We start from the raw sequence: 22,644 nt of genomic DNA, 5'->3' as shown, positions 1-22,644 counted from the left end.
GGAGGGAATTCCCCGCACACAGTCCGCGCTAACCCGGTGCGGGCGAGCGCGGGTGTGCGGGGCGTCCACAGCCTCATACCCCGATTGCCATCTCGACCTGTCATGTACTAAACTTCCACATAACTTGTCTGAGACTGAGCTAGTCATATATCCCTAAAATGTATGTGGACGGATGTTTGTTACTCAATCAAGCTAAAAAGTCAGACAGTCGCGTCGCGTCACTTTATAGCACGACGTCGATTGATGGTTTCCGAAGATGACTCATATTTTATCAGACTTAGAAAAGTATACGTGGAATCGCCGATCATAGGAAAGTTCATAAGAATGATGAATATATTATTATGCAACCTACTTATCTATAACATTAATAAAAGAAATTCATCAAAGAAGTCTACACATTGTCTGTCGAGTCCTGCCAACAGAGCGCTCTCTCTTGCACAATAAATTGGAGAGATGCCTACGTAAAAAATAAATTATTTCTTGGTAAATAATTTTAAATAATATTTCTCGGTAATTATCAAATTGAAGGTCTTACCCGCACATCACCCGCGCTCGCTCACACCGCGTTAGCGCGGGGGCTGTGTGGGAGTGCGGGGCGTTCCCTCCCCAATTCGCGGACAGTACGCGGCAGAATGTAGTGTATATCTACCTTTAAAACGAGATGGCAGATTTGTAGTGCATTGTCTCTGTCGTTGAGACCGACAAAACGTCACATAGGTCCGAGTGACAGAGACAACGTTCTACAAAGCTGAAATGTCATTTTAAAGGCCGATGTACATTACTTTCTGTCGCGTACTGTACTATAGTATGTATTTCATACAAGCTCCCCTGCTAAGCGAGCGTTTTGACGTTTGATAAAAAGTTGCTGATTTGAAATAGTAGGCATCATCCCTGTTGTTTGGATGTGAAAAATACGCACTATTATTGTGGTTGGTCAGTGGATGTGACCATTCCCTAATAGAATAGAATAGAATAGAATAGAATAAATTTTATTGCATTAACTGTGTACGTAGGTACATTAGGTGTTATACTTGTTATAAAGTTAAAACAAAATGAACGTGCCCTATTATCGGCTAGGTACCAATAACGTGCGGTTTCTTACTTCCCAGAAACAGGGTATATAGAGATTTCTAGTTTCAAAGTTTTAATACGTTAACCAGAAGCTCTCCAAAAGCGCAATTCGAGAATAATCTTGTACGATTTCCGTACTGTTAAATTTCAAGGTTTCAGGTCTCCACAACTCGTTTTATACTTAAAAAATTATACAATTACATAAAATCTCACGCGTTCAGTTATAATATACCTAACGTATTAACTCAAAATATTAAACAACAAAAACTACGATTTCGAAGTTTTACTTTACTTAGATTAACCAGTTTTATTATTTAAATCAAATTTAATTTCGTAGTATACGACAGGTCGAAATAGCAATCGGAGTGGGAGCGCCCCGCACACCCGTACAGCCCCTGCGCTAACCCGGTGCGGGCGGTTGTCATCTCAACCTTTCGCGGAGTGCCTATAAATTAAGTGCTCTGGAAAAAATTAAGAACAACTTACTTCTCCAAAGCCCCCTCTACCAATGATTCGATGTACACTAAAGTCATTCATCGTCAACTGTATATTGAGTTCTAAGTTCTTCCACTGGCAAAACCTCGTGTACTTATCGCTGAAAACAAAAAAATGATTGTAATAAAACCGAAGAAGTGCGAGTTGAACTCGCGTAGAGAGGCTCCGTACGATGAATATGTAAGTTTGCAGGCACAATATTGAGATATTCACGGTATTTTAAGACCATAAATAGTACTTCCTGCTCGGTTTTCCTGTAATCTAAGTGAGTTACCTATAAAGGCGATTGTATATCACGGGGCAACCCGCAACAGCCGCCAGGGCTGCAAGAAGCGCACGCAACCCATTTTTCCATGGCAAAAACGCGTGGCGTCATGCTAAATTCGGTAGTATCGAAAAATGTTGATGTGAGGTCTGCAGAGGTCGACACTGACGTGTCTCTACTCACGCAATTTAACAGCGCGCGTGATGCTACGTGCACCTAGCATTTCTCAGTATTACTCATAATAAATGCACCCCGTAAAGCGTTCTACGACTTTCCTTAAGTTACTTTACATAAAAATATCAACGTTTTAGACTTTTACTTAGTACACTTACCTTTCTAAGAACATTTTAAACGGCTCTCCTCTTAAATGTTGGAATATTTCTTCTATGTACGGCTAGAACACAAACTTCAGTTGAATAACTTACTCGTAAATTAGACAAGTGTGCGAAAATACCAAAGAGTGGTTTTACCTCAAAAAGATTTGGTGGTACTTCGTGTTTCATTAAATATTTCTGTACATGCGCTACACATTCTTTTGAATAGTCCTGAAACAAAACATAGGATTAAATAATCTATAAATAAATAAGTATTAATACTTATTATATACCTGCAACTCGTAATAATTTAGGGTAGTTTTTTTTTAAATTCATAGACTAGCGCTTGGCTGCAATTAGACCTGGTGGCAAGTCATGATGCAGCCTAAGATGGAGTGCGCTTGCCTAGAAGACGCTAGATACCTAAAATCCTAATACCTAAGCGTGTGAGTGATTTGCTGTTATAGCGGCAATAGAAATACACATTCTGTGAAAATTTCAATTCTCTACCTATTACTGTTCATGAGACAGCCCGCTGACAGGCAGATGGATGCACGGACAGACGGACGGACGGACAGCGGTCGCTTAGTAATAGGGTCCCGTTGGCACTAGTCGGGTACGGAACCCTAAAAAGATGTATTATTGTATTGTATTATTGTATATACCTACATTTATTCTAAATCTATTCTGTTAAAATAGTTTTAATTATAATTTTAAGTAATCTCTTTTGGCCTTCTGTTATACCTAGATTTAAATTTAAATAATAATTATGTATTTACGCTGTTGATTACTTTCAAATAAACAAAATTAAAAATTAAAAAATTATAACAATAGTTTTCCTAAAACTATGCATAATTGCTACGGAACCCTAAAAAGTTATCTTGTCTTTGCCTTCGTTCGTCCTTGATAAACCCACGTGCACGAAAAGAAGAAAAGAGACTATTTTACTGCAAATTATTGCGAACCGGTGAGTCCTAAACGAAATATTCTCGCTTTATAAATATTTTTTCTAATAAGCCTGAACTCAAGCATTTCAGAAAACTTAGTTTTTTGTACTCATGTTTTAATCGGAATGAAATTGTTTTAAACTCTCACCGAGCAGCTACAAGATCCGTTCCGTACAAAGGTTGGGGGCTGACAATACCTATCCTCTTTTAAAGGGATGAAAGAAATGAAAAACATTGATAATATGTCTAAAAGTAGTGTGCTTTTCTGTGAGAGGGACTTATCACCATTTTAGACCTTCCATCAGACATCGTGTACAACTGCACCTCGATTGCGGGAAACCTGCATTAATCATTATTACAATCTCAATTGTTCTGATTGGCTGAATTTGTGCGATGCTTGTTGCAACAATGCATTGTAGCCAATAGTGAGCGAGCGTCAACCAATCAGAGGTGATTGCGATCGTGACATTGTAGCTGTCAGTCTCCCGCAATTACGCAGCTGGATTAGCACAAATGTCATATTTATCAACAAATCAATAAGATGGAACAGGTACATCTGTAGAGAATTTATAGAGAGAGAGCCAGCGCGTGCCACACTTTCGCTATTTTATTTTAAGCTCTGCTGCGTTTATGCACCCTCTAATTACAGCTATCTCCGACACCGCTCCAAATTTTTCGTAAGTCCGTTTAGTCGCACGGTAGCACGCTCCAGGTCACCCATACCGCGCACTTTGGCTGCGCTCAACGCGCTGCTGAAGGAGTCCCCTCGCTGTGACATATTTGCTGACAAATGGGCTGACCTCATGGGTCAGATCTTGCACTTTTGTGAAAATTTATAATTTTGCTTTTTAAAATTTATAATTTTAACAACTTTTGTAAGTATGTTTATGTTAGTTTGTACTCGTAGTATAATTACTGTTATTGGCTTTATGTCCGTTCTAATTAAATAATAAATAAATAATAATAAATAAATAAATAATAAAAGCTGAAAGTTTCTCTGCTTATTATCCCCAACACAGAGAGGAACGATCAGCGACTATGAAGTTTGGATCATGGTGCCTTTGGGAGATAACAGGTAATAAAGGTGTGAAAAATCTTACGTCAAAATATATGTCTAATTTTATTTTCTTCGAAATAGTAGTAGAAATCACGTCATGCAATTGCCAGACACTTAGTGCCGTGACAATGAATTTTTTTTAAGTTTAAGGGTGTCTGGCAGGGCACAATACAAGTGACTGGCAATAACTGACATGATTTCTATTCCGAAGAAAATATAAAAAAATGTCTTCACATTTTGACGTAAGATTTTTAGACATTTATTACCTGTTATCTCTCAAAGCCACCATGAGCCAAACATCATAGTCGCTGATCGTTCTTCCCAGTGTTGGGGGCATTACGCAGAGAAACTTTCAGCTTTTATAAAACAACGAAAGTCTGGCATGCGCTGTCTCTTAGTCAATTAAGTAGTCCACTGAAGACAATAATTTATACTTTTCTCACCCGCCAAGAACGTCACCCGAGATAAGTGAACGCCGAGCGCTTGGAAAAAGGAAACAATTCTCCTCCTATTGAAAAAGTCGCTTGAAATCTTCAATTTACGGACTAAAGAGGTCCTTAACTTTTGAAGAGATCTCTCTTGCATTGAAATCAGCTATAGCTACAGGAGCTTTGGTTGTTATATTTTTAACGCTTCGTATAGTACGTACTAGATGATGCCCGCGACGTCATCCGCGTGGGTTTAAGTTTTTAAAAAATACTGTGTCCCCGAGTTCGGAACCCTCGGTGCGGTGACTCGCACTTGGCAGGTTTTTAACCACAAGTATAAAACTTTGGCTGCCTCTCTATCTTAAATTAGTAGGTAGCCTAATCTGATGCCTGGCGAACTTTTATTAATTCATCCCTAATTCTTTATGGTTTATAAGACAAAATGGAGTCTCTGGCAATAAAAAGCGTGATAAATATCAAATTTATTAGACTCGTATTAGGTACGATTCAGTCGTTATAGCGATTGAAGGCTTGCGAAGTGCCACACGACTGGCACGGTGCCAATAACATCTACTTAACACAGCTCTTTACGCAAACAGACTGTAGCCATGCTAATGTCAATTTGAGATTCTTGAACATGCTTCTTTACTTATTATTCCAACGACCTCCCTGGATGGCGAAGTGGTGAGCGCTGTGATCTTATACATGGGAGTAAGAAGTTGAAAAACTCTTTATTACACACACAAAATCCATACTAATATTAAAGATGCGAAAGTGTGTATATGTGCTACATTTTATTTAATCGATTATGACGTTGAGTACAGAGCTAACTCGTATCCCGGGAAATGAAATATCTAGGCTATTTTTCCCAGAAAATCAAAGAGTTCCGACGGGATTTTTAAAAACCCGAAACTGTCGTCTATTTGATACAGAGACAGCTTGCATCCCGGAGATGGATAAAGGACAAAGAAACACACTTTCGCATTTATAATACCTAATGGGTAGTGATAGATAACTGGGGACGCTCTAAGGTTGCGGAATAAAACTTGAGCACAGCTGTTGTACAGGGTTTCGTTTACTTGCACGTAAGTTGAAGGGCGGGCGGTGCATATTGCACTTTGAAATTATGCACCGCCCGCATGCAATATTATGTTCTGACGGGCTTTTTTTACGGACTATATTGTATAATCCGTAAAAAATGACTCCTCACGCGCCATCTAAATATATAAAAGGAAAAGGTGACTGATTGACTGAATGACTGATCTATCAGCGCACAGCTCAAACTGCTGGACGGATTGGGCTGAAATTTGGCATGTAGATAGCTATTATGACGTAGGTATCCGCTAAAGGATTTTTGAAAATTCAACCCCTAAGGGGGTGAAATAGGGGTTTGAAATTTCTGTAGTCCACGCGGACGAAGTCGCGAGCACAAGCTAGTTTTAACTCTATGGGTCAACTGTCATATCAAAAGTACGGTTCACCTTTAAAATAAGAACTAAAATCGTACTTTTGACATGAAATTTGACACAAAAAGTTAAAAATACGTTCCTTTTTGTTTTGTATGGGAGCTTATGACATAATATGTCGGCTGTTTAGACTAGCTAATAAATTGTATCTCATCTTCATGAAAACCATTTTTCATCAACTTAATCGTTATCATAATGGGTATAATAATATAATTACTTACATGTGAATGTGCTAATAATTCCTTCATTATAAAATTATCATAAATATCCCTCGCAATTCTCCGCCTCTCTTCGATACATTCTTGTTTTTCAAATAATTTAATCTGTTGAAAAAAAAAGTGTTAGTTATGACTTGAAAATTTTGAGAGGTTCATGAAATAGTTGCTAGTTCAAGGGACTTGAAATAGCAAGCATCCAGGGCGCGCACAACGATATTACTCCCTATATACATATATGCTTGAGATAAATGAAATATAACACTCTATGTAACGTATTTCAGCAGGCACCTTCTAGCGGACAACTGTTATGACATACATAGAGAGCACAATATTGTATAAAGAGTATGTGCATTGTACATGTTGCCGGAAAACGCGACCAAGTCGCTCACCTCAACCACTTGCTATATCAAGTCCCATACGCCCTTTACCTCTTCATAAAACTTTAAATGTGGCACTGGCTCTTCTGACGTTTGTTCGCAGAATTCCTTAAATAATAAATAACCTGAAACAAAACAAGCATTTTAATACGAACTAGGTTAAAAATTACTATTTGGGTAGCCCGTTTATTGTTTTATCCGATTAACGTTAGTAACAATTTACTTTTTGCACCGAAGTCACAAAATAGTGAGTTCCTTTCTCTCTCAAGGAATTGGTAGGAGCCCGGATTTAGCTAAGTGCTGTTTGAAAAACTTAAAGTCTGTGGCATCGTTTTCCCCGCTAAATTTTTAAACGGTAATTAGATAGATCGTCTGCTGTACCTACCTGTTCTAGGTATCATTAGTTTTGCCTTAATCGAAGGTTTTGCCAAGATATTTATTACTTACTAGCTGCCCCGGCGAGCTTCGTACCGCCTAACAGTCGATTCAAATTTTTAACCGACTTCAAAAAAAGGAGGAGGTTCTCAATTCGTCGGAATCTTTTTTTTTTTTTTTTATGTATGTTCCCCGATTACTCAAAAACGCCTGGACCGATTTTGAAAATTCTTTTTTTGTTTAAAAGGGTATACTTCAAAGTTGGTCCCATTTCAATTTGGTGAAGATCTGATGAACATCTTCGAAGATAGATACTGGAACTCCTCAACGGATAAGAGTAAATTGTTCGCGATCAGTGTAATAGCTTAGTAAACAGTAGATTTTTAACCAGTCATAGCATAATTCCATGGGGCCACAAAAAATTGTGAAATAAAAATTTTTTACAAAAAAAATAAAAACCGACTTCGTTACATAAACACTAAAAATTGAAAAATAATTTAATTTATTACCGAATATATTATGTATACAAGAGTTAATATAGTTCCATAATAATATTTTTTGGGGTCGGTGCCAATGAGGTGCCATTGTGGAGTCCCATAAAAATATGAAGTCCAGACGATTCGCGCAGCTAAAGCTAATTGGCACCGGCACCAAAAAGTATTATTATGGAACTATATTAACTCTTGTATACATAATATATTCGGTAATAAATTAAATTATTTTTCAATTTTTAGTGTTTATGTAATTAAAATTTTTCTCTCCGTAAGAACCATCCTCGTACTTCAAGGAATATTATAAAGAAACCGGCCAAGTGCGAGTCAGGCTCGCGCAATGAGGGTTCCGTACTACAGTCGTATTTTTTCGACATTTTGCACGATAATTCAAAAACTATGATGCATAAAAATAAATAAAAATCTGTTTTAGAATGTACAGGTGAAGACCGTTCATATGATACCCCACTTGATATAGTCACTCACTTCGAAAGTTGAAAATACTAATTATTAGTTCATGACCACAATTTAATTTTTTTTGTGTGATCTAACCCTAAATTCGCGGTTTTCAGATTTTTCCCCAAATGTCAGCTATAAGATCTACCTACCTGCCAAATTTCATGATTCTAGGTCAATGGGAAGTACCCTGTAGGTTTCTTGACAGAGAGACAGACAGACAACAAAGTGAAAGTGAAGAGGTACGGAACCCTAAAAAGAATAAGCGAAATCGGTTCAGCTGTTCTCGAGATTTGCGAATCTATTATATATCGAAATATTGAAATCGTTTTTAATATTAAATATTAATATGTAGTATAATAAAGTAACAACGTAAGGCCACATTGCTAGACTACTACAGAGGATACCTTTGTGACTCACTTAGGAGTTTCCAACTGAGTTTGCATTTCAGTAAGCAAGTTTTCCGAGTAACTTTCACAGTTCCTATATGACGAAATCGAATATGCATTGAAAGTTACCTATAGTTAACTAGGTACTGTAGAAACCTATCAAACTGATTGTCTTGTTAAATATAAATGAACTAGCTTATACTCGCAACTTCGTTCGCGTGGACTACACAAATTTCAAACCCCTATTTCACAACCTTAGGGGTCGAATTTTCAAAAATCCTTTCTTAGCGGATGCCTACGTCATTATAGGTGTGTGCATGCTAAATTTCAGCTCGATCCGTCCAAAACTTTGAGCTGTGCGTTGATAGATCAGTCAGTCAGTCAGTAAGCTTCTCCCTTTTATATATTTAGAAGAGCGGAATGATGTATTTTTATCAGGATTTGCAGACTTAGGCCAAGGCATTTAGGAAATCGACTTTTTCGAATTCTCTCGTATGCGATACCTGCCGTTAGGTTATAGGTAGGTCCCTACTAGGTATTTTAGTCACCTTGATGTAAACAATTATCAGTTACCTGTTAATAAGATTGATCATTCAATCTCTATATTATTACTAGTTATTACACCTATGATTACAAGTCATAAAATTTTATAAAATGGAAGTTTTATACAATTTTATGACTCATTTGAATATTTTATTAAATAAAGACGAGTAAACAATCATCACACATTCTTCGTTCTTGACGTAAATCGCATGCGTAATTATAAATGATACGAGAGAATTACGTAAAATCATATATTATCAAAGAAAATATTAATGGTAGTTTTATCGTTTGATGTTCCAATAATCTAGAAACCTTTGGAAATGTGCTACAGTATATACTTCATGTATAACTTGTATGTATCTAGTACAAGAAATTGTCTTTACGTTTCAATTATTATTGTGCGTAGTCGTAGATATCGCTGTGTGTAAGAAACTAAGAAAGGCCAATTAAAACTAAAAGGCCGATTATCGTCACAGTAAATATAAATACTAGGCGTAATATTGATGATAAGAAACGGTCCCGGTGCTGTAAGTTAAAAAAACTTGCTATTAAGTATCACTGCCTTTGTTGATCCAATAACGTTTTGCATTTTGTCTTCTAAAACTTGAGCAGCTGCAGCGCTTATATCGGTCTGGCTTCATTCATCTTTGTCAGTTTACTATAGCGACTTGCTCCGGCTTCGCATGGGTAACTTATTACAATTATCGTAGTGATCTCTATTTTTTTTTTAATAAAATATAGCTTATGTTACTCAGGAATAATGTAACTTTCTACTGGTGAAAGAATTTTCAAACTCAGTTCAGTATTTCCAGAGATTACTCCCTACAAAGAAACTTACAAACTTTACCTCTTTATAATATTAGTATAGAAGTATAGATTAATTTATTGAACTCTTCATTTCCTTAATCAGTACAAACTGATTAAGGATAAGATGAGTTCATTAAATTAATCTAGGGTGGATGTTAGGAGTTTTTCTGAAGGATAAGATTCGAAATAAAAGACCCGTAGGAGGATCAAGGTCACAGACATAGCCCAAAACCATCAGCAAGTTGAAGAGAAGAGAGAAGATGCTTGCCATAGGAGCGATGGCTGCTGGAGCCGGAAAGTTCTGACCGCGAACAAGTAAACTTAGTGTGGGGCACGCTCCAGCAAAATGCGCTGACGATATAAAGAAGGTGGCGGGAAGTGACTATATGAGGAAGGCTGAAGACCGAGTGTGATGGCGCTCTTTAATAAAGGCGTATGTTCAGCAGTGGAAGTCTACAGGCTGAAATGATGATGATGAATCTCTAGAGAAAAAAGGGACCCTTATCTACAGGATCACTTCGTTGTCGTGTCTGTCAAGGGAATGATTATTTCTTGTACGATGGTACGGAACCCTTCATGTGCGAGTCTGATTCGCACTTGACCGGTTTTTTTAATTTCAATTACACGGAATGCCTTCGTTCTCCTGTAAATTGCATTTGTTAACCGCCCTGAGACCTGAGTGGATGCTCGAATGCAATATCGAGCTAACCATGTAATTATGCCTAATGCATCACTTCTGCAACGTAGATACATATTATATATATATATATATATATATATGTAGGCGGGTTGATGTCAAAAGAGTTCTTACTGTCATGGATTCTATTAAAAAGGAATGTTTTATGAAAAGAGTGATTTGGCACTGACATGCGTGGTTGTCAATTAGAATGGAAGAATTGCAATTTATCAGAATATTAGCTAGGATTAGCTTAGAATAATTATTATTGGCGAAGGCTGCTAGCATGATTAATATTGGTGTGATTGTGATATGGAATATCGATGGACTAATGCTGGAATGACCCGGTTGGTAAAGAATCATTGATGACTCTCGTGTAATGTTGAAATGGATTAGACAATGAGTTTCCTACGAGATCGAATAGCTTGCATTCTACCTGGTTTCTGTGGTGATCGTTTATTTGGGTGGATAGTGGTCGTGGCGCGTGTGGCGCACGATGCTATGGTGTTCTGTGTGTAGATGTGCACAGAGTGGAGAAGGTAGAGCTATTGCGATATTCTGAATTAGTAATGAGAAATCAATAATACGATCGGGTTTAGATCGTAAGAGAGTCAATGCAATGATCCTTTTAAGAGCGTTCATGAAGTTGTGATTGATTACCTTGAGATGATTAGATAACGGAATAGGTCGTGATTTGATTGAGAGGTTGCAATGGAAATTGCGCCCTAATCACACGATGTAGTGTTTAGCTCAGGCTAGCTAGTTTAGAGTGAGGTGAGGGGTCGCTGTGAGGGGTGGTTGGAGGCGACCATAGGTAGGGTTAGGTTAGGGTGATCTGGTTGTGTTACGTTGATGGTTTGCACGTGCGATACGTTACTGAGAACTATTTGTAAAGAACATGGACTAAAGTACCTACTTATTAATTACTACATTCTGATGTCGGCTAAAGATCAATAATAATTATCGGCCATCCTCTTGTTCTCCGACAGTTCTATTATCTGTGTATATATGATTTCAATTTGACCAAAACAATTAAAAGCTGGCTGGCATCCAAAGGCTATGAAGAAACATAAAATATTTTAAAAATTAGAATATAGTTTGCGCGCGCGCCCACTCACACACACACACACACGCTCACACACATATATACACACACACACACAGAAAACACACACGTACACACACTCACTCTTATCTATAATTTTAGTATAATATTAGGTATAGTTTTAGGTGAGGTATAATATTAGGTTGGTTTTTAGAAAACTTGTAACTGCCTTTCTGCAACACAGGTTTTTCCTAGTGCAGAGGGTAGGAAACTCGTTCTCTTACCTATAATTTAAGTTTAATATTAGATATAATATATTAAGTCCTTAGTTTTAGAAAACTTGTAACTGCCTTCTGCAATACAGGGTTTTCCTAGTGCAGAGGGTAGGAAACTCGTTTCTTGTGTCTAAATTCTAAATTCAAAAATAAATTATTCTTATTCTTATATATATATCGGGTTTTGACACAGTTCACGACAGTTAGGGAACTTGTAACAAAACATCGAGGCTTCGACGTCACTGGCAAGCGTCAAAATATGTAGGAACATTCGACGCTTGGTATGAAAATCTATCTATATTGCCTATGAATCGCCTATTTTTCTTTGATTTCACGTCAACCATAGAATAATTTGGATTTGACAAATCGTCGATTCAGGATTTAACCAAGAGTTCCCTCACTCTAGTTCACTCTGGTTTCGAGGTAGATGAATATTAATATTATACTTAATAGGTTACGGACTTTTTACCGACGAAAATTATGATTGCTTGGATCGTTAAAAACCCATATATCAAGTATTCCACATGACTCGGACCGAACGTTTAGTTTTATTGGCAAAGCACTCAAGACACGACACGCGGGTGAAGCGGGTTTGTGACCCGAGACGTTGTGATTTTTGGAAAATATTTCACTTTCCGAGATTGAAAAATATGCCAGCAGTTCTGATGTAACTACTAACTGTAAAAACGGCTGGTATAAAATTTGGATTTAAGGAACCATAAGATCGCAGCAGTTTTGGTGTTTTGGTCTTGGCACTCACTTTATGACGCATTGTATAGGTATATAGGTACTTTGTCTTATAACAAAATTACTTACCAAAGAAATTAACAAAGCATATTCCAGCACGTAGCAGCTGAGGGCATATAGTTAGAACTGTTTTTTGGGTAGTTAGAGCCAGCGCAAACAGACTGAGTCGAGTAGAGCCGCCTCTTTTTGATACACGTTGATATCAAAACTTATAGTAAAACGGTAACTGGACATCACTTCATATATTTTGAAAATTGTAGTCAATTTAAGGAAGTTTTACTATCGATATATATAGAGCCCAAATCGGTATTTTTTTATTTTTTCTGTCTGTCATGTCTTATAATATGTTCTAATTAAAAAAAACACATTTGTCTATGGAAAGGTAAGCCCCCGTGCAAAGCCAGAGCCGCGCCTAGGCAAGCTTTTATTTTGAGTTGTTATCATGAAAGACACCGCGGCTCGGCTCCGCTCGATTTTACCGGTGTGCGTTGCATCTTATTTGTTCTATGCACGGATTCTTACTCGATAAAAGAGCTTATAAGTAAAATCTGAGCACAACTAAATTTTAGAGCATTCGCATCCTCTTCTAATTAATATAATATGAAAAGGACAGACATAGTTTGACAGTTTTAAGTTTAATTTAGAGCCGTCAAACCTCGTGACTTTAGCTGCCAGTCGCGAGCGTATCGTTTGTAATTTAGAGTTTTGTGTAAAAATCATGTTCCGTCCATTTTTAGCAATATTAAAAAGAAGAGGATCTACTCTAAATTTAGTTTAGTGAAAAACAACAGAATCAGCGCCATTAAAGAGTTTTTTTTTATCATTGATTGATAGACCATTGGGATACTGATCTCATAGATCAAGCCAAAAAGCGCGCAATGATTATTTCGCTTCAAAATTAAACTACATATTTTTATCTCGTTATTAACTAGCCCGCTTCAATACATTGAATTTAAAGATTAAGTAGTTACGCTTTTAATCTGCTTACAAAGCAATTTTCAGCGTTCACTGGGGAACGGTAACTAACTACCTACATTTACCTACATATATAGAGTTCATCGTCATCGATCGACCTCATAAGATTTCCTACGTGTAACAATATAATAATATCGATTGTAATACGCTTATCTAATGATACCAGGGCTTCTAAATGACCTGAGAGGCTTAGCTTATTGGATTTAAGGCTCTATATATAAAATAAAAACCGGCCAAGTGCGCGTCAGGCTCGCGCAACTAGGGTTCCGTAATTCAGTCGTATTTTTTCGACATTTTGCACGATAATTCAAAAATTATGATGCATAAAAATAAATAAAAATCTGTTTTAGAATGCACAAGTGAAGCCCTTTCATATGATACACCACTTGATATAGTTATCTTACTTCGAAATTGAAAATACTAATTTTTAGTTCATGACCACAATTTAATTGTTTTTGTGTGATGTAACCACAAATTCACGGTTTTCAGATTTTTCCCCTAATGTCTGCTATAAGACCTACCTACCTGCCAAATTTCATCATTCTAGGTCAACGGGAAGTACCCTGTAGGTTTCTTGACAGACAGACAGACAGACAGACAACAAAGTGATCCTATAAGGGTTCCGTTTTTCCTTTTGAGGTACGGAACCCTAAAAATCCTTCATCATCATCATGATCAACCTATCGCCGGCCCACTACAGAGCACGGGTCTCCTCTCAGAGTAAGAAGGGTTTTGGCCCTAGTCTACCACGCTGGCCATGTGTGGATTGGTAGACTTCACACACCTTTAAGAACATTATGCATAACGCTCAGGCATGCAGGTTTGCTCATGATGTTTTCCTTCACCGTTAAAGCAAGTGACATTTAATTATCTATCATTGACAGAATTATTCAAATCGGATGAGGAAATAACCTCCGAAGTCCTACGTCCAAACTTAAAAACTTTACCTCTTTATAGTATTAAGTAGTATAGAAAAAAACTTAGCTAAATAAATTGTTTAGTGGGACAAACAACACTTGCATACACTTTATTCTATATAATTGTAACTAATTATATAAGTTCATCTTTATAGGTATCAGGTACCTAGTTGTTTACATTGAAATAACTAGTTATAATATAGCAGATAATTATGTTATTCCATTATAGATAAAGGATAATGGGCGTAAGAGAACCATAAAATCGTCACAAACATTATCTGCATATTAAGTACTTATCGATATTTCCAATACTAGGTCAGTGGGCAATGTTCCTGATTATTTAAACACTCATTTACTTACTATCATAAATTATTATCACTTTTTTTGGTAAACTAGCTGATGCACACGACTTCGTCCGTGTGAATTTAGGCTTATAAAGATCCCGTGGGAACTCTTTCGATTTTCCAGGATAAAAAGAAGCCTATGTCACTTAGCAGATTTTTAACTATACTATACTATACATTGCTCTGTTGTGACGTGATTGAAGGACAAACCAACAATCAAACACACTTTCGCGTCTGTCGGGGTATTGCATTATTAATTGTCAGGGGACTGCTGCGAACTATTTATGGTTCGTAAGGTATAGTCCGCGACAGGTCGAGATGGCAATCGGGGTATGAGGCGGTGGGGAAAAACTCCTGGGCACACTCTCCCAAAACTTTTTTCTTTCCTATTTCTACCATTAGTTTAAATCTTAGAACGAGGAAGCCTTTAGTTTCTCACGACTTTTTTACGACAGACATTGCTAAGCTGATATACAGTCAATGTTACGCGATCCGCGAAGGCATAGCGGGCGTGAGTTATTTTTATACATTGTTTAGTATCCATAAAGAGCTTTATTTAATGGGCGTATAGTTATTTGCGTCGCCGATGTGCAAACAGGGGAAGACCCATCTTAAAACATAAGCTTTGTTTAAGACTGAAACATCAGACGAGATGAAAAGAGTTCAAAGGGTTCCTACTTTCTTCGCTCACACTGCTTTGACTCGCACGGCCAGAGTGCTTTGAAATTAAGCTACACTTAGGGCGTTTTTCCACTCGCCGACACGGAAACGGCACGGCAGCCGAGGAAGCATAAATGTATGAAACCGGTGCCGTCGCCGGTAAGGGGAAAAACATGCCATACAATTAAGTAATTTACGTAAATAAACACTTAGATGTAGTTTTTCAATCAATTAGTATTGCTTTTTTTATTTTAAGAATAATTAAGCACTTTTCCAAATGTAGTTACTTAAGTGCCTACTTAATTTTGTAATAGAATACGTACCTAAGACTTGATTAAAAATTTTGTCAAAATTTACTTCATTCTTCTTCTCCATATACTTATGCATGACACTCCGTACACTGCAACAAACAAAATGATACATTTTAATATTAAAAGTAAATGTACATCAGCCTTTAGAATGACATTTCGCCTTTGTAGAGCGTTGTCTATGTCACTCATACCTATATGACGTTTTATCGGTCTCAACGACAGGGACAACGCTCTACAAATCTGCTATCACCTTCTAAAGGTCGATGTAGGTATTACTTTCGGCCGCGTACTTGTAGGTCTTTAGGCAGTCAGAACAATTTGGAATAATAATAATCAATATTGATGGGTATTCTTTTTACTAGATTATGGGAGGATTGTTTCTAGCGGTATGTGTGAATGTTTGTGTGCGTGTTTCTCGGTATGTTTATCACCATCATTGTCAACCGATAGACGTCCACACGCCACAATGTTGCGCCTCCTGAATCCAGCGGCTCCCTGCAACTGGTTTGATGTCATATATCCACCTACTGAAGGGTCTTCCACCGCTGCGCTTTCCGCATTTCGACGCGAGTTAGACATTCTAGCACGTTGGGACCTCAACATCTATAGCGTCTAGCGTAAGGTCACCTCTCAGAAAGAGCAGGGTTCTATCACGCTGGCCAAGTACGTAATGGCAGACTTCACAGACTTTTGAGAACATTATGGAGAACTCTCAGACATGCAGGTTTCCTCACGATGCTTTCCTTCACTCTTAAAGCAAGTGATATTTAATTGTTTAAAACGTACGTAACTCTGAGACGTGCGTCGTGCGTGCCCGGGATCAAACCCACGAACCACTATGCTATCATGGCTCTAATATTAAGTAGGTCTGTGTATTATAGTAAAATATATTTATATTATAGATGATCAAAGTTCTGCTTTCAGTAAATAATAATAAATAGTCGCAGAATGTTTTATAGTTTTGTTTACTATGTGACATCTCGGAGAGATTTTATGTGGCACATTCTTACTTTTCTTAGTTTTTTTACGACCAGGAGCCAGCGCCTTGTTTGTCAGTTGAATAACTTAACCAGAAAATTCATAACAATTCCATATAAAAGGAACAACAATACTGTTTAAATAGTATTGCTTAATTTTTTTTATGTATGACATATAAAATAATATTTTTGCAAAGTTGTAAGTTATGTACCTCTTTAGTTACGTAACTAAAGAAGTACATAACTATCTGTTAATTAAAAAGTAAAAATAATTCAAGAATGAAGAATAGTACCTACATCACAGTTCAAGCCTTGGCCGAGAAGTAATGTTGGAAGGCTGAGGCGAAGAGGTTAGTAATTGCTATTTCGGCCGAGACTTTCCTCCTATTTTCGAGGAACGGTTTTCGAGGAAAATTTGGTGACGCGCAAGTTACCAAATTTGAAAAAAAATATGAAAAAATAATAATAATAAAAACAATAAAAGGATAAATACTTAAGTAATAATAATTTAATGAAAAAATAAAAATTTTAAAACATTAAAATTGAAAATTTGAAAAAAAAAGTATAAAAAAATACTAAAATAAAATATTAAAATTAAAAAAAACTGTCTAAATAAAATAAAAAAACACAAAAGTAATAAGTCAGTAATAAAATCGACTACCTAAAAAACCTAATTCATTAGTCTACACCATAGAGCAGAAACAAAGAGGAGATGTTGTATTAAGATTTCCCTATGAAATATCGAGTGACATTTTGCGGGGTGAGGGGTTGTGGAACGCCGCCCACTTCTCAATTTTCCATCTGCGGGTTAGTAGCAAAACTACTCGCTTAGCGACCTAACATCGATATATTGATGTCACTACATAGTTCAGCTATCTCACACTAGATGTCAATAAGTGTAGAAATTACGTATAAAATTACTTACAAATGAAATGTGATACCATTCATAGCATCAGAACGTCTGTCTGAATAACTTTGACACGATAAAACACAACACTTCATCCTTTTGTTCTTAAAAACGCGAAAACACACCGATAATACGAGTCTCAATATATGTGAACCTGACGAACGCAGACAGCATACTAACTAAGGCCCCGCCCACAGTGATGACGTCAGGACCTAGTTGAAAATCACAGTGCACAGTTGCTTAGGCCAACTCCTCTTTGTTTCTGCTCTATGGTCTACACATAAAAAACCTCGTCAACAGTATGAAACCATCCAACAATTTCCATTACAGTCCTCTGTAATGAAATCCTTTCTTCAGTAAAGTACCAAATTCTGAAGAGTAGAGCAAGTGGGAGAAAAGTAAGTCTTCATCTTTTTCGCTATTAGTTCTTAGAATTCCTTAGTTCCTATGTCATGATTTTCAGCTTTAAATGTAATCTAGAGCGTATTATATCTTTTGTGCTAGAGTCTAGACCCTAATTACAATTCTGTACAATGATATAATCTCCAAATAAATTGACTAATCAAATACAAGATGTACCGTGCAAAGGACATGTTAACAAAAACTTGTTATACTTAATGCCTATATCAAAATTACAAATAGGTAAACCACTTATTTCCAATGTGATGTGTTATCGACTTACTGACGTAACTGTAATGTTGTAATTTTTGAGCAAACAATGTATCGCGAACAATGCGATCATGCTCCGCCATCGACAAAGCGTTAATGTAAAACCTCCTTGAACTTTTGATAAACAGCTGATCGCGCGCTTATGGACGTTCAAATTTACATCATGCAGTTTTGTGTTAAATATTATTAAGTTTTTTTTTGAACAATTTCAGATGGATTACATAGGTGATTTTATGTTATGATTAAGTAGTCTAGAAATGAAAAATAAATCATCAAAATCAAGAAAGACTGATGAAAAATTCCACAGCAGAGCAATCAGATTCACGACTTACTAAATTCCTGGTTTCAGTTTTTGATAACATGCCCCTTACGCCCTGTACCATTTTCACTATTCTATTTGCTGGAAGGGATAGTGTTAATTTAAGACTACCAAGTAAGTAAGACTTCCTATCTGTCTATCCATCCATCTGTTATGAAACTGCTCCACTATTGTATGTCACTAATGTACATCAGGCATCAACCTTTAGAATGACATTTCGGCTTTGTAGAGCGTTGTCTCTGTTACCTATATGATGTTATGTCGCTCTCAACAACTGAGACAATGCTCTACAATTTTGCTATATCCTTCTACAGGTTGATGTACATTGTCTGGTGCGTACTGTAGCCTAGCTAGCCACACTATTTGATGGCGTATGGCTTATTTAGTTTAATGTTTGGCAAATTTTTAAATAAGTTAGGCAAATCAGCTGGCCATCAGATGTTACATTCTGTGAAAGCAAATAGTCCTCCCTGTGGTGTAATAGATATATCCAGGGGAAAAAATAAGTTTCTGCAGGATTGGGATTATTAAAAATCATCCCTAACCATTTAGGGATGATTTTGGTGCACTGATGCCACATGGTGAAGCATTAACTGCTTCATATAAAATGTTTGTGATGTTTTGAATATGTGCCTCATATGTGAAATGGCTTTGGCCCGCCATGTGTTGGCGTAGATCATCCCTTAGTTAGTGCGAATATGTGGAACAATTTAACTTTATCTACGGCTTGTGGGCTATCATTGAAAAGATGAAAACAAAGCACCATGACACACACCAGTGGATGGCAGGGGAGAAAATTCTCCTGCAATACTGCTAGTATCTGGCAATCAAGCACATAACTTAATTACATACCTTATTTTGATTGGATAAGAATAAAACATTAATTGATTTTAAAATCCTCAGGTGTCCTCTCCACCAGTGTGCGTAAGCTCTAAAACTACTTTTTTTTAAATATTTTACTTCACAAATTGAAGATTCAGGGGCTATCAATGTTTTGGACATGTTATGTCCTGGGGTCTATTTCAAAATTGGGTTTACATCATAAACAGTAACTTAATATTTGTATAATTTCAGTAATATCTGTTTATCAGCAACTATTACAATTAGGCAATTATCACATAGGCATAAAATACAAGGCTAATCTTTTGCCAAAATCTTGTCAATTATTGTGTTAATCATGATGGCAGTAACACCAGAAATGTGAAATCAATGTTGCCGCCAAACCTTAATTTCTGTGAGAAGGAAGCAAAATGCTACATTTTTAGGTTAAGTAGTGAACACAGATATCACTCAAAGATGAAAGGTAGTTTCAGAAAGGTGAGCACAACTTCTGAATTTTCAAACACAAGATGAAATCTTGTGTTTGAAAATTTGAAGTTTCTACAGTTGTTTTATAAAGCTGACCCGCTAAGCCATCCAAATTGTCTATCAAATGCAGAGGTATTTAGTGATAACTACTGATTCTCAATAAGTGATCATCATATTATGATTCTCCTAAATATATAGTTTGTTTATCAAGTCATGTTATCCATGTAAATTTTGCGAAACAAAGTTAAACTGCAGATAAAGCTCTTTTATTTATTTTGTAAACAACGTTCAAGATTATGTTTTCCAGCAATAAACAATCGATCCCATCTCGTGAAGGGCGAACGTATGTTTTGTGAATTTACCTTGGATCAGGTAAGACAATCTTTTTGCTAGCTCTGGCTGCTGGAGTGCATTTGGACTTCTCCATTGCCATTAGGTAGCTGACGTCGGCCAGTACAGCTTCGAGGTCCGCCATCTTGAGACTGAATAATCACCTTCACCACAATAACTAAGCACTTCCACACAACACAAACACAAGTTTCACACCTAATTTCCAGTTAAATTCCCTGCTTATAGTCATAACCTTCACATGACGATCATTCACTAATATAAAACACCATTTGTTGATGCAGATTGACACATTTCTTTCCCCATAATAATTTAAGATTGGCATAAGGGCACGCAATATATGAATTATTTAAAACTCCTGGAGGTATTCAATTAATGTTTCTTTGTCTATTCATACACGAAAACTTGCAAGTTATAACAACAATCATTTATTAATAACCCGAATCCACCATCATTCGCTTGCGGCCCACCTGACCGTCATCACCACAGATTAATAGGGATGTCATCACCGTCATACCGTCATTTCCACTATGTTTCCACCCTCCACCGGTTTTCCGCTCATTTCAAAAATTTTTACGGTATGTAACATTTTTAATCAGTGCCCAGTGCTGCCAGAACCATTCTATATACCGTAGATAGAGTAATAAAGGTAGATGCAGGAACGTTTGCTTTCTCATTCGCACTAAAAAGAGAGCACAGATAAAGTTACTAATGTGATAAACAGAGACGCAGGTAACCTTTTTTTTGCCCCTTATCGTGTAACTAGATTTTTCAAGAATACATATAAGAAGTTGCAAAACAAACTTTGAGAATTCGTGGCGTAATAAATGTATTTCTCATGAGTTGTTTATTTGTTTTCACATAAAAAACGTTTAATACAAATATTGTTGATCGGTTAATACAAACAATGGAGCCGATTCTCTTGTACTCAATCTCTAAACTAAACTAAATTAACAGGTCTAAATCTAGTGCCATCCATTCCCGCAAGCAACATTATGAAAGGGATAAGGGATTTAGACGTGCCATTTTAGTTTAGTTTAGAGATTGCGTACAACGGAATTAGCCTCATTGACTACTAAACAATGGTAATAATTGTCGTGTTATTCATCGTTACGTCATGCTATCGCTATCTCATACGCGGTTACACAGTACCTTAAATCTACCTATTATTCTATCTACGCTATATACATTATTATTTCCTGCTTATAGATCGACCGAAAAAAGTTGAAATTGAATGAGGGCGCCACTTTCGTTCTTGTTATACCACCATGTACAGCAACCAAAACAATATTGATAGTTACTTATTTGTTAAATTATTAAAAACTATGGAGAAGCCCATATCGTAATTCCAAGAGTGGTTTGAAAGTCTATAACGCACATAGTTAGGTAGAAACATTTATCCAAGTAGTTGGGGTGCGCTATCTCTAATTTACTTGATTCTAGTAGTAAAAATGAAAAAACTTAGAATAAATTATTGTTTAAATTATACGCAATTTTTTCTGAAACATGTTGCAAAACAAGTTTCTGCAACAAGTTTCGTCAACAAGTATCAACAACAAGTTTCGGCAAGAAGTTCCATCTGCAGAACCACTACAGAGTGAAATATGGCTACAGCATGTACAAGTTCCTACTGCAACTTTCGCACTGCTGCGCGATTGCGGGAGAATGACAGCTACAATGTCACGATCGTAAATAACCTCTGATTGGTTGACGCTCGCTCACTATTGGCTACAATGCATTGTTGCAACAAGAATCGCACAAATTCAGCCAATCAGAACAATTGAAATTGTAATAACGATTGATGCAGGTTTCCCGCAATAGAGGTGTGCGTTGCAGTAGGTAGGTATATTATTGTTTACTTTTCGCAAAATACTGAAATGAAATGGTTTAGTGAAATATGCTTAAAATGCACAATTTACTAGTTAAATGATACTACGGCTTGGGCTAAATATAAAGATAAAGGGCTGCATTTGAATATTCTATGATTCTAAGCCTTTGTTCTCCAATACCACTCCTCTATCAATGTCATTCAAGTGCCATGAGAGCCTTGCTTGAAGCCACCGACGCGACACCACGAATCTAGGTATACAAATAGTAGTACTTGCAAGTTCTTTGGGTTTAGTACAGTGCGACAAGGTCATAGAGATAGTAATCATTCATCTAAGGACAAGGCTATCTTGGCGCGTGGCAACAATCGGAACTTATACTGACGTCAAGTGTCCCCTTTGTTCTTGTTTGAATATTCCATAGAGATATAAAGAGTTGCCACGGCCCCGGTCCCCTTTAAATACTCTGACCAAAGAATCTAAGGATGTACTACTACCATCCAAGACTACTACCGTATGACTCCTTGACTCTGACTCTAAGGCTCTAAGACGAATGTCAAACGAATGTCAATGTCGTTCATGAAAGAAGAAAAGTCACAATTCACATACACACATACAGATAAAAAATACAAATTGGTCTG

The 22,644-nt window shown here is 36.8% G+C and overlaps 1 protein-coding gene across 4 annotated transcripts in view; it reads right to left on the bottom strand.

Annotated features, from left to right (window-relative positions):
* Positions 1-20,685, bottom strand: part of Gprk1 (G protein-coupled receptor kinase 1) — a 57,067-nt gene extending 36,382 nt beyond the window's left edge. For 3 of the 4 annotated variants that reach the window (XM_034976531.2, XM_034976533.2, XM_069503387.1), the window contains exons 1-7: positions 20,192-20,684; positions 15,662-15,738; positions 6,690-6,763; positions 6,265-6,366; positions 2,302-2,376; positions 2,164-2,225; positions 1,558-1,666 (exon numbers count right to left, since the gene is read on the bottom strand). In XM_034976531.2, the coding sequence (XP_034832422.1) occupies positions 1,558-1,666; positions 2,164-2,225; positions 2,302-2,376; positions 6,265-6,366; positions 6,690-6,763; positions 15,662-15,738; positions 20,192-20,304 (612 nt within the window). In that variant the 5' untranslated portion in view covers positions 20,305-20,684. Of the gene's footprint in view, positions 1-1,557; positions 1,667-2,163; positions 2,226-2,301; positions 2,377-6,264; positions 6,367-6,689; positions 6,764-15,661; positions 15,739-20,191 lie in introns of all 4 variants that reach the window. The other variant, XM_069503386.1, reaches the window with a different exon arrangement.
* Between the last annotated feature and the right edge of the window lie 1,959 nt (positions 20,686-22,644).

The sequence above is a fragment of the Maniola hyperantus genome, chromosome 15 (genome assembly GCF_902806685.2).
Source record: "Maniola hyperantus chromosome 15, iAphHyp1.2, whole genome shotgun sequence".
NCBI lineage: Eukaryota > Metazoa > Arthropoda > Insecta > Lepidoptera > Nymphalidae > Maniola > Maniola hyperantus.
Note: the sequence above shows the minus strand (reverse complement) of the source record. Positions and strands in the feature narration are given on the sequence as shown.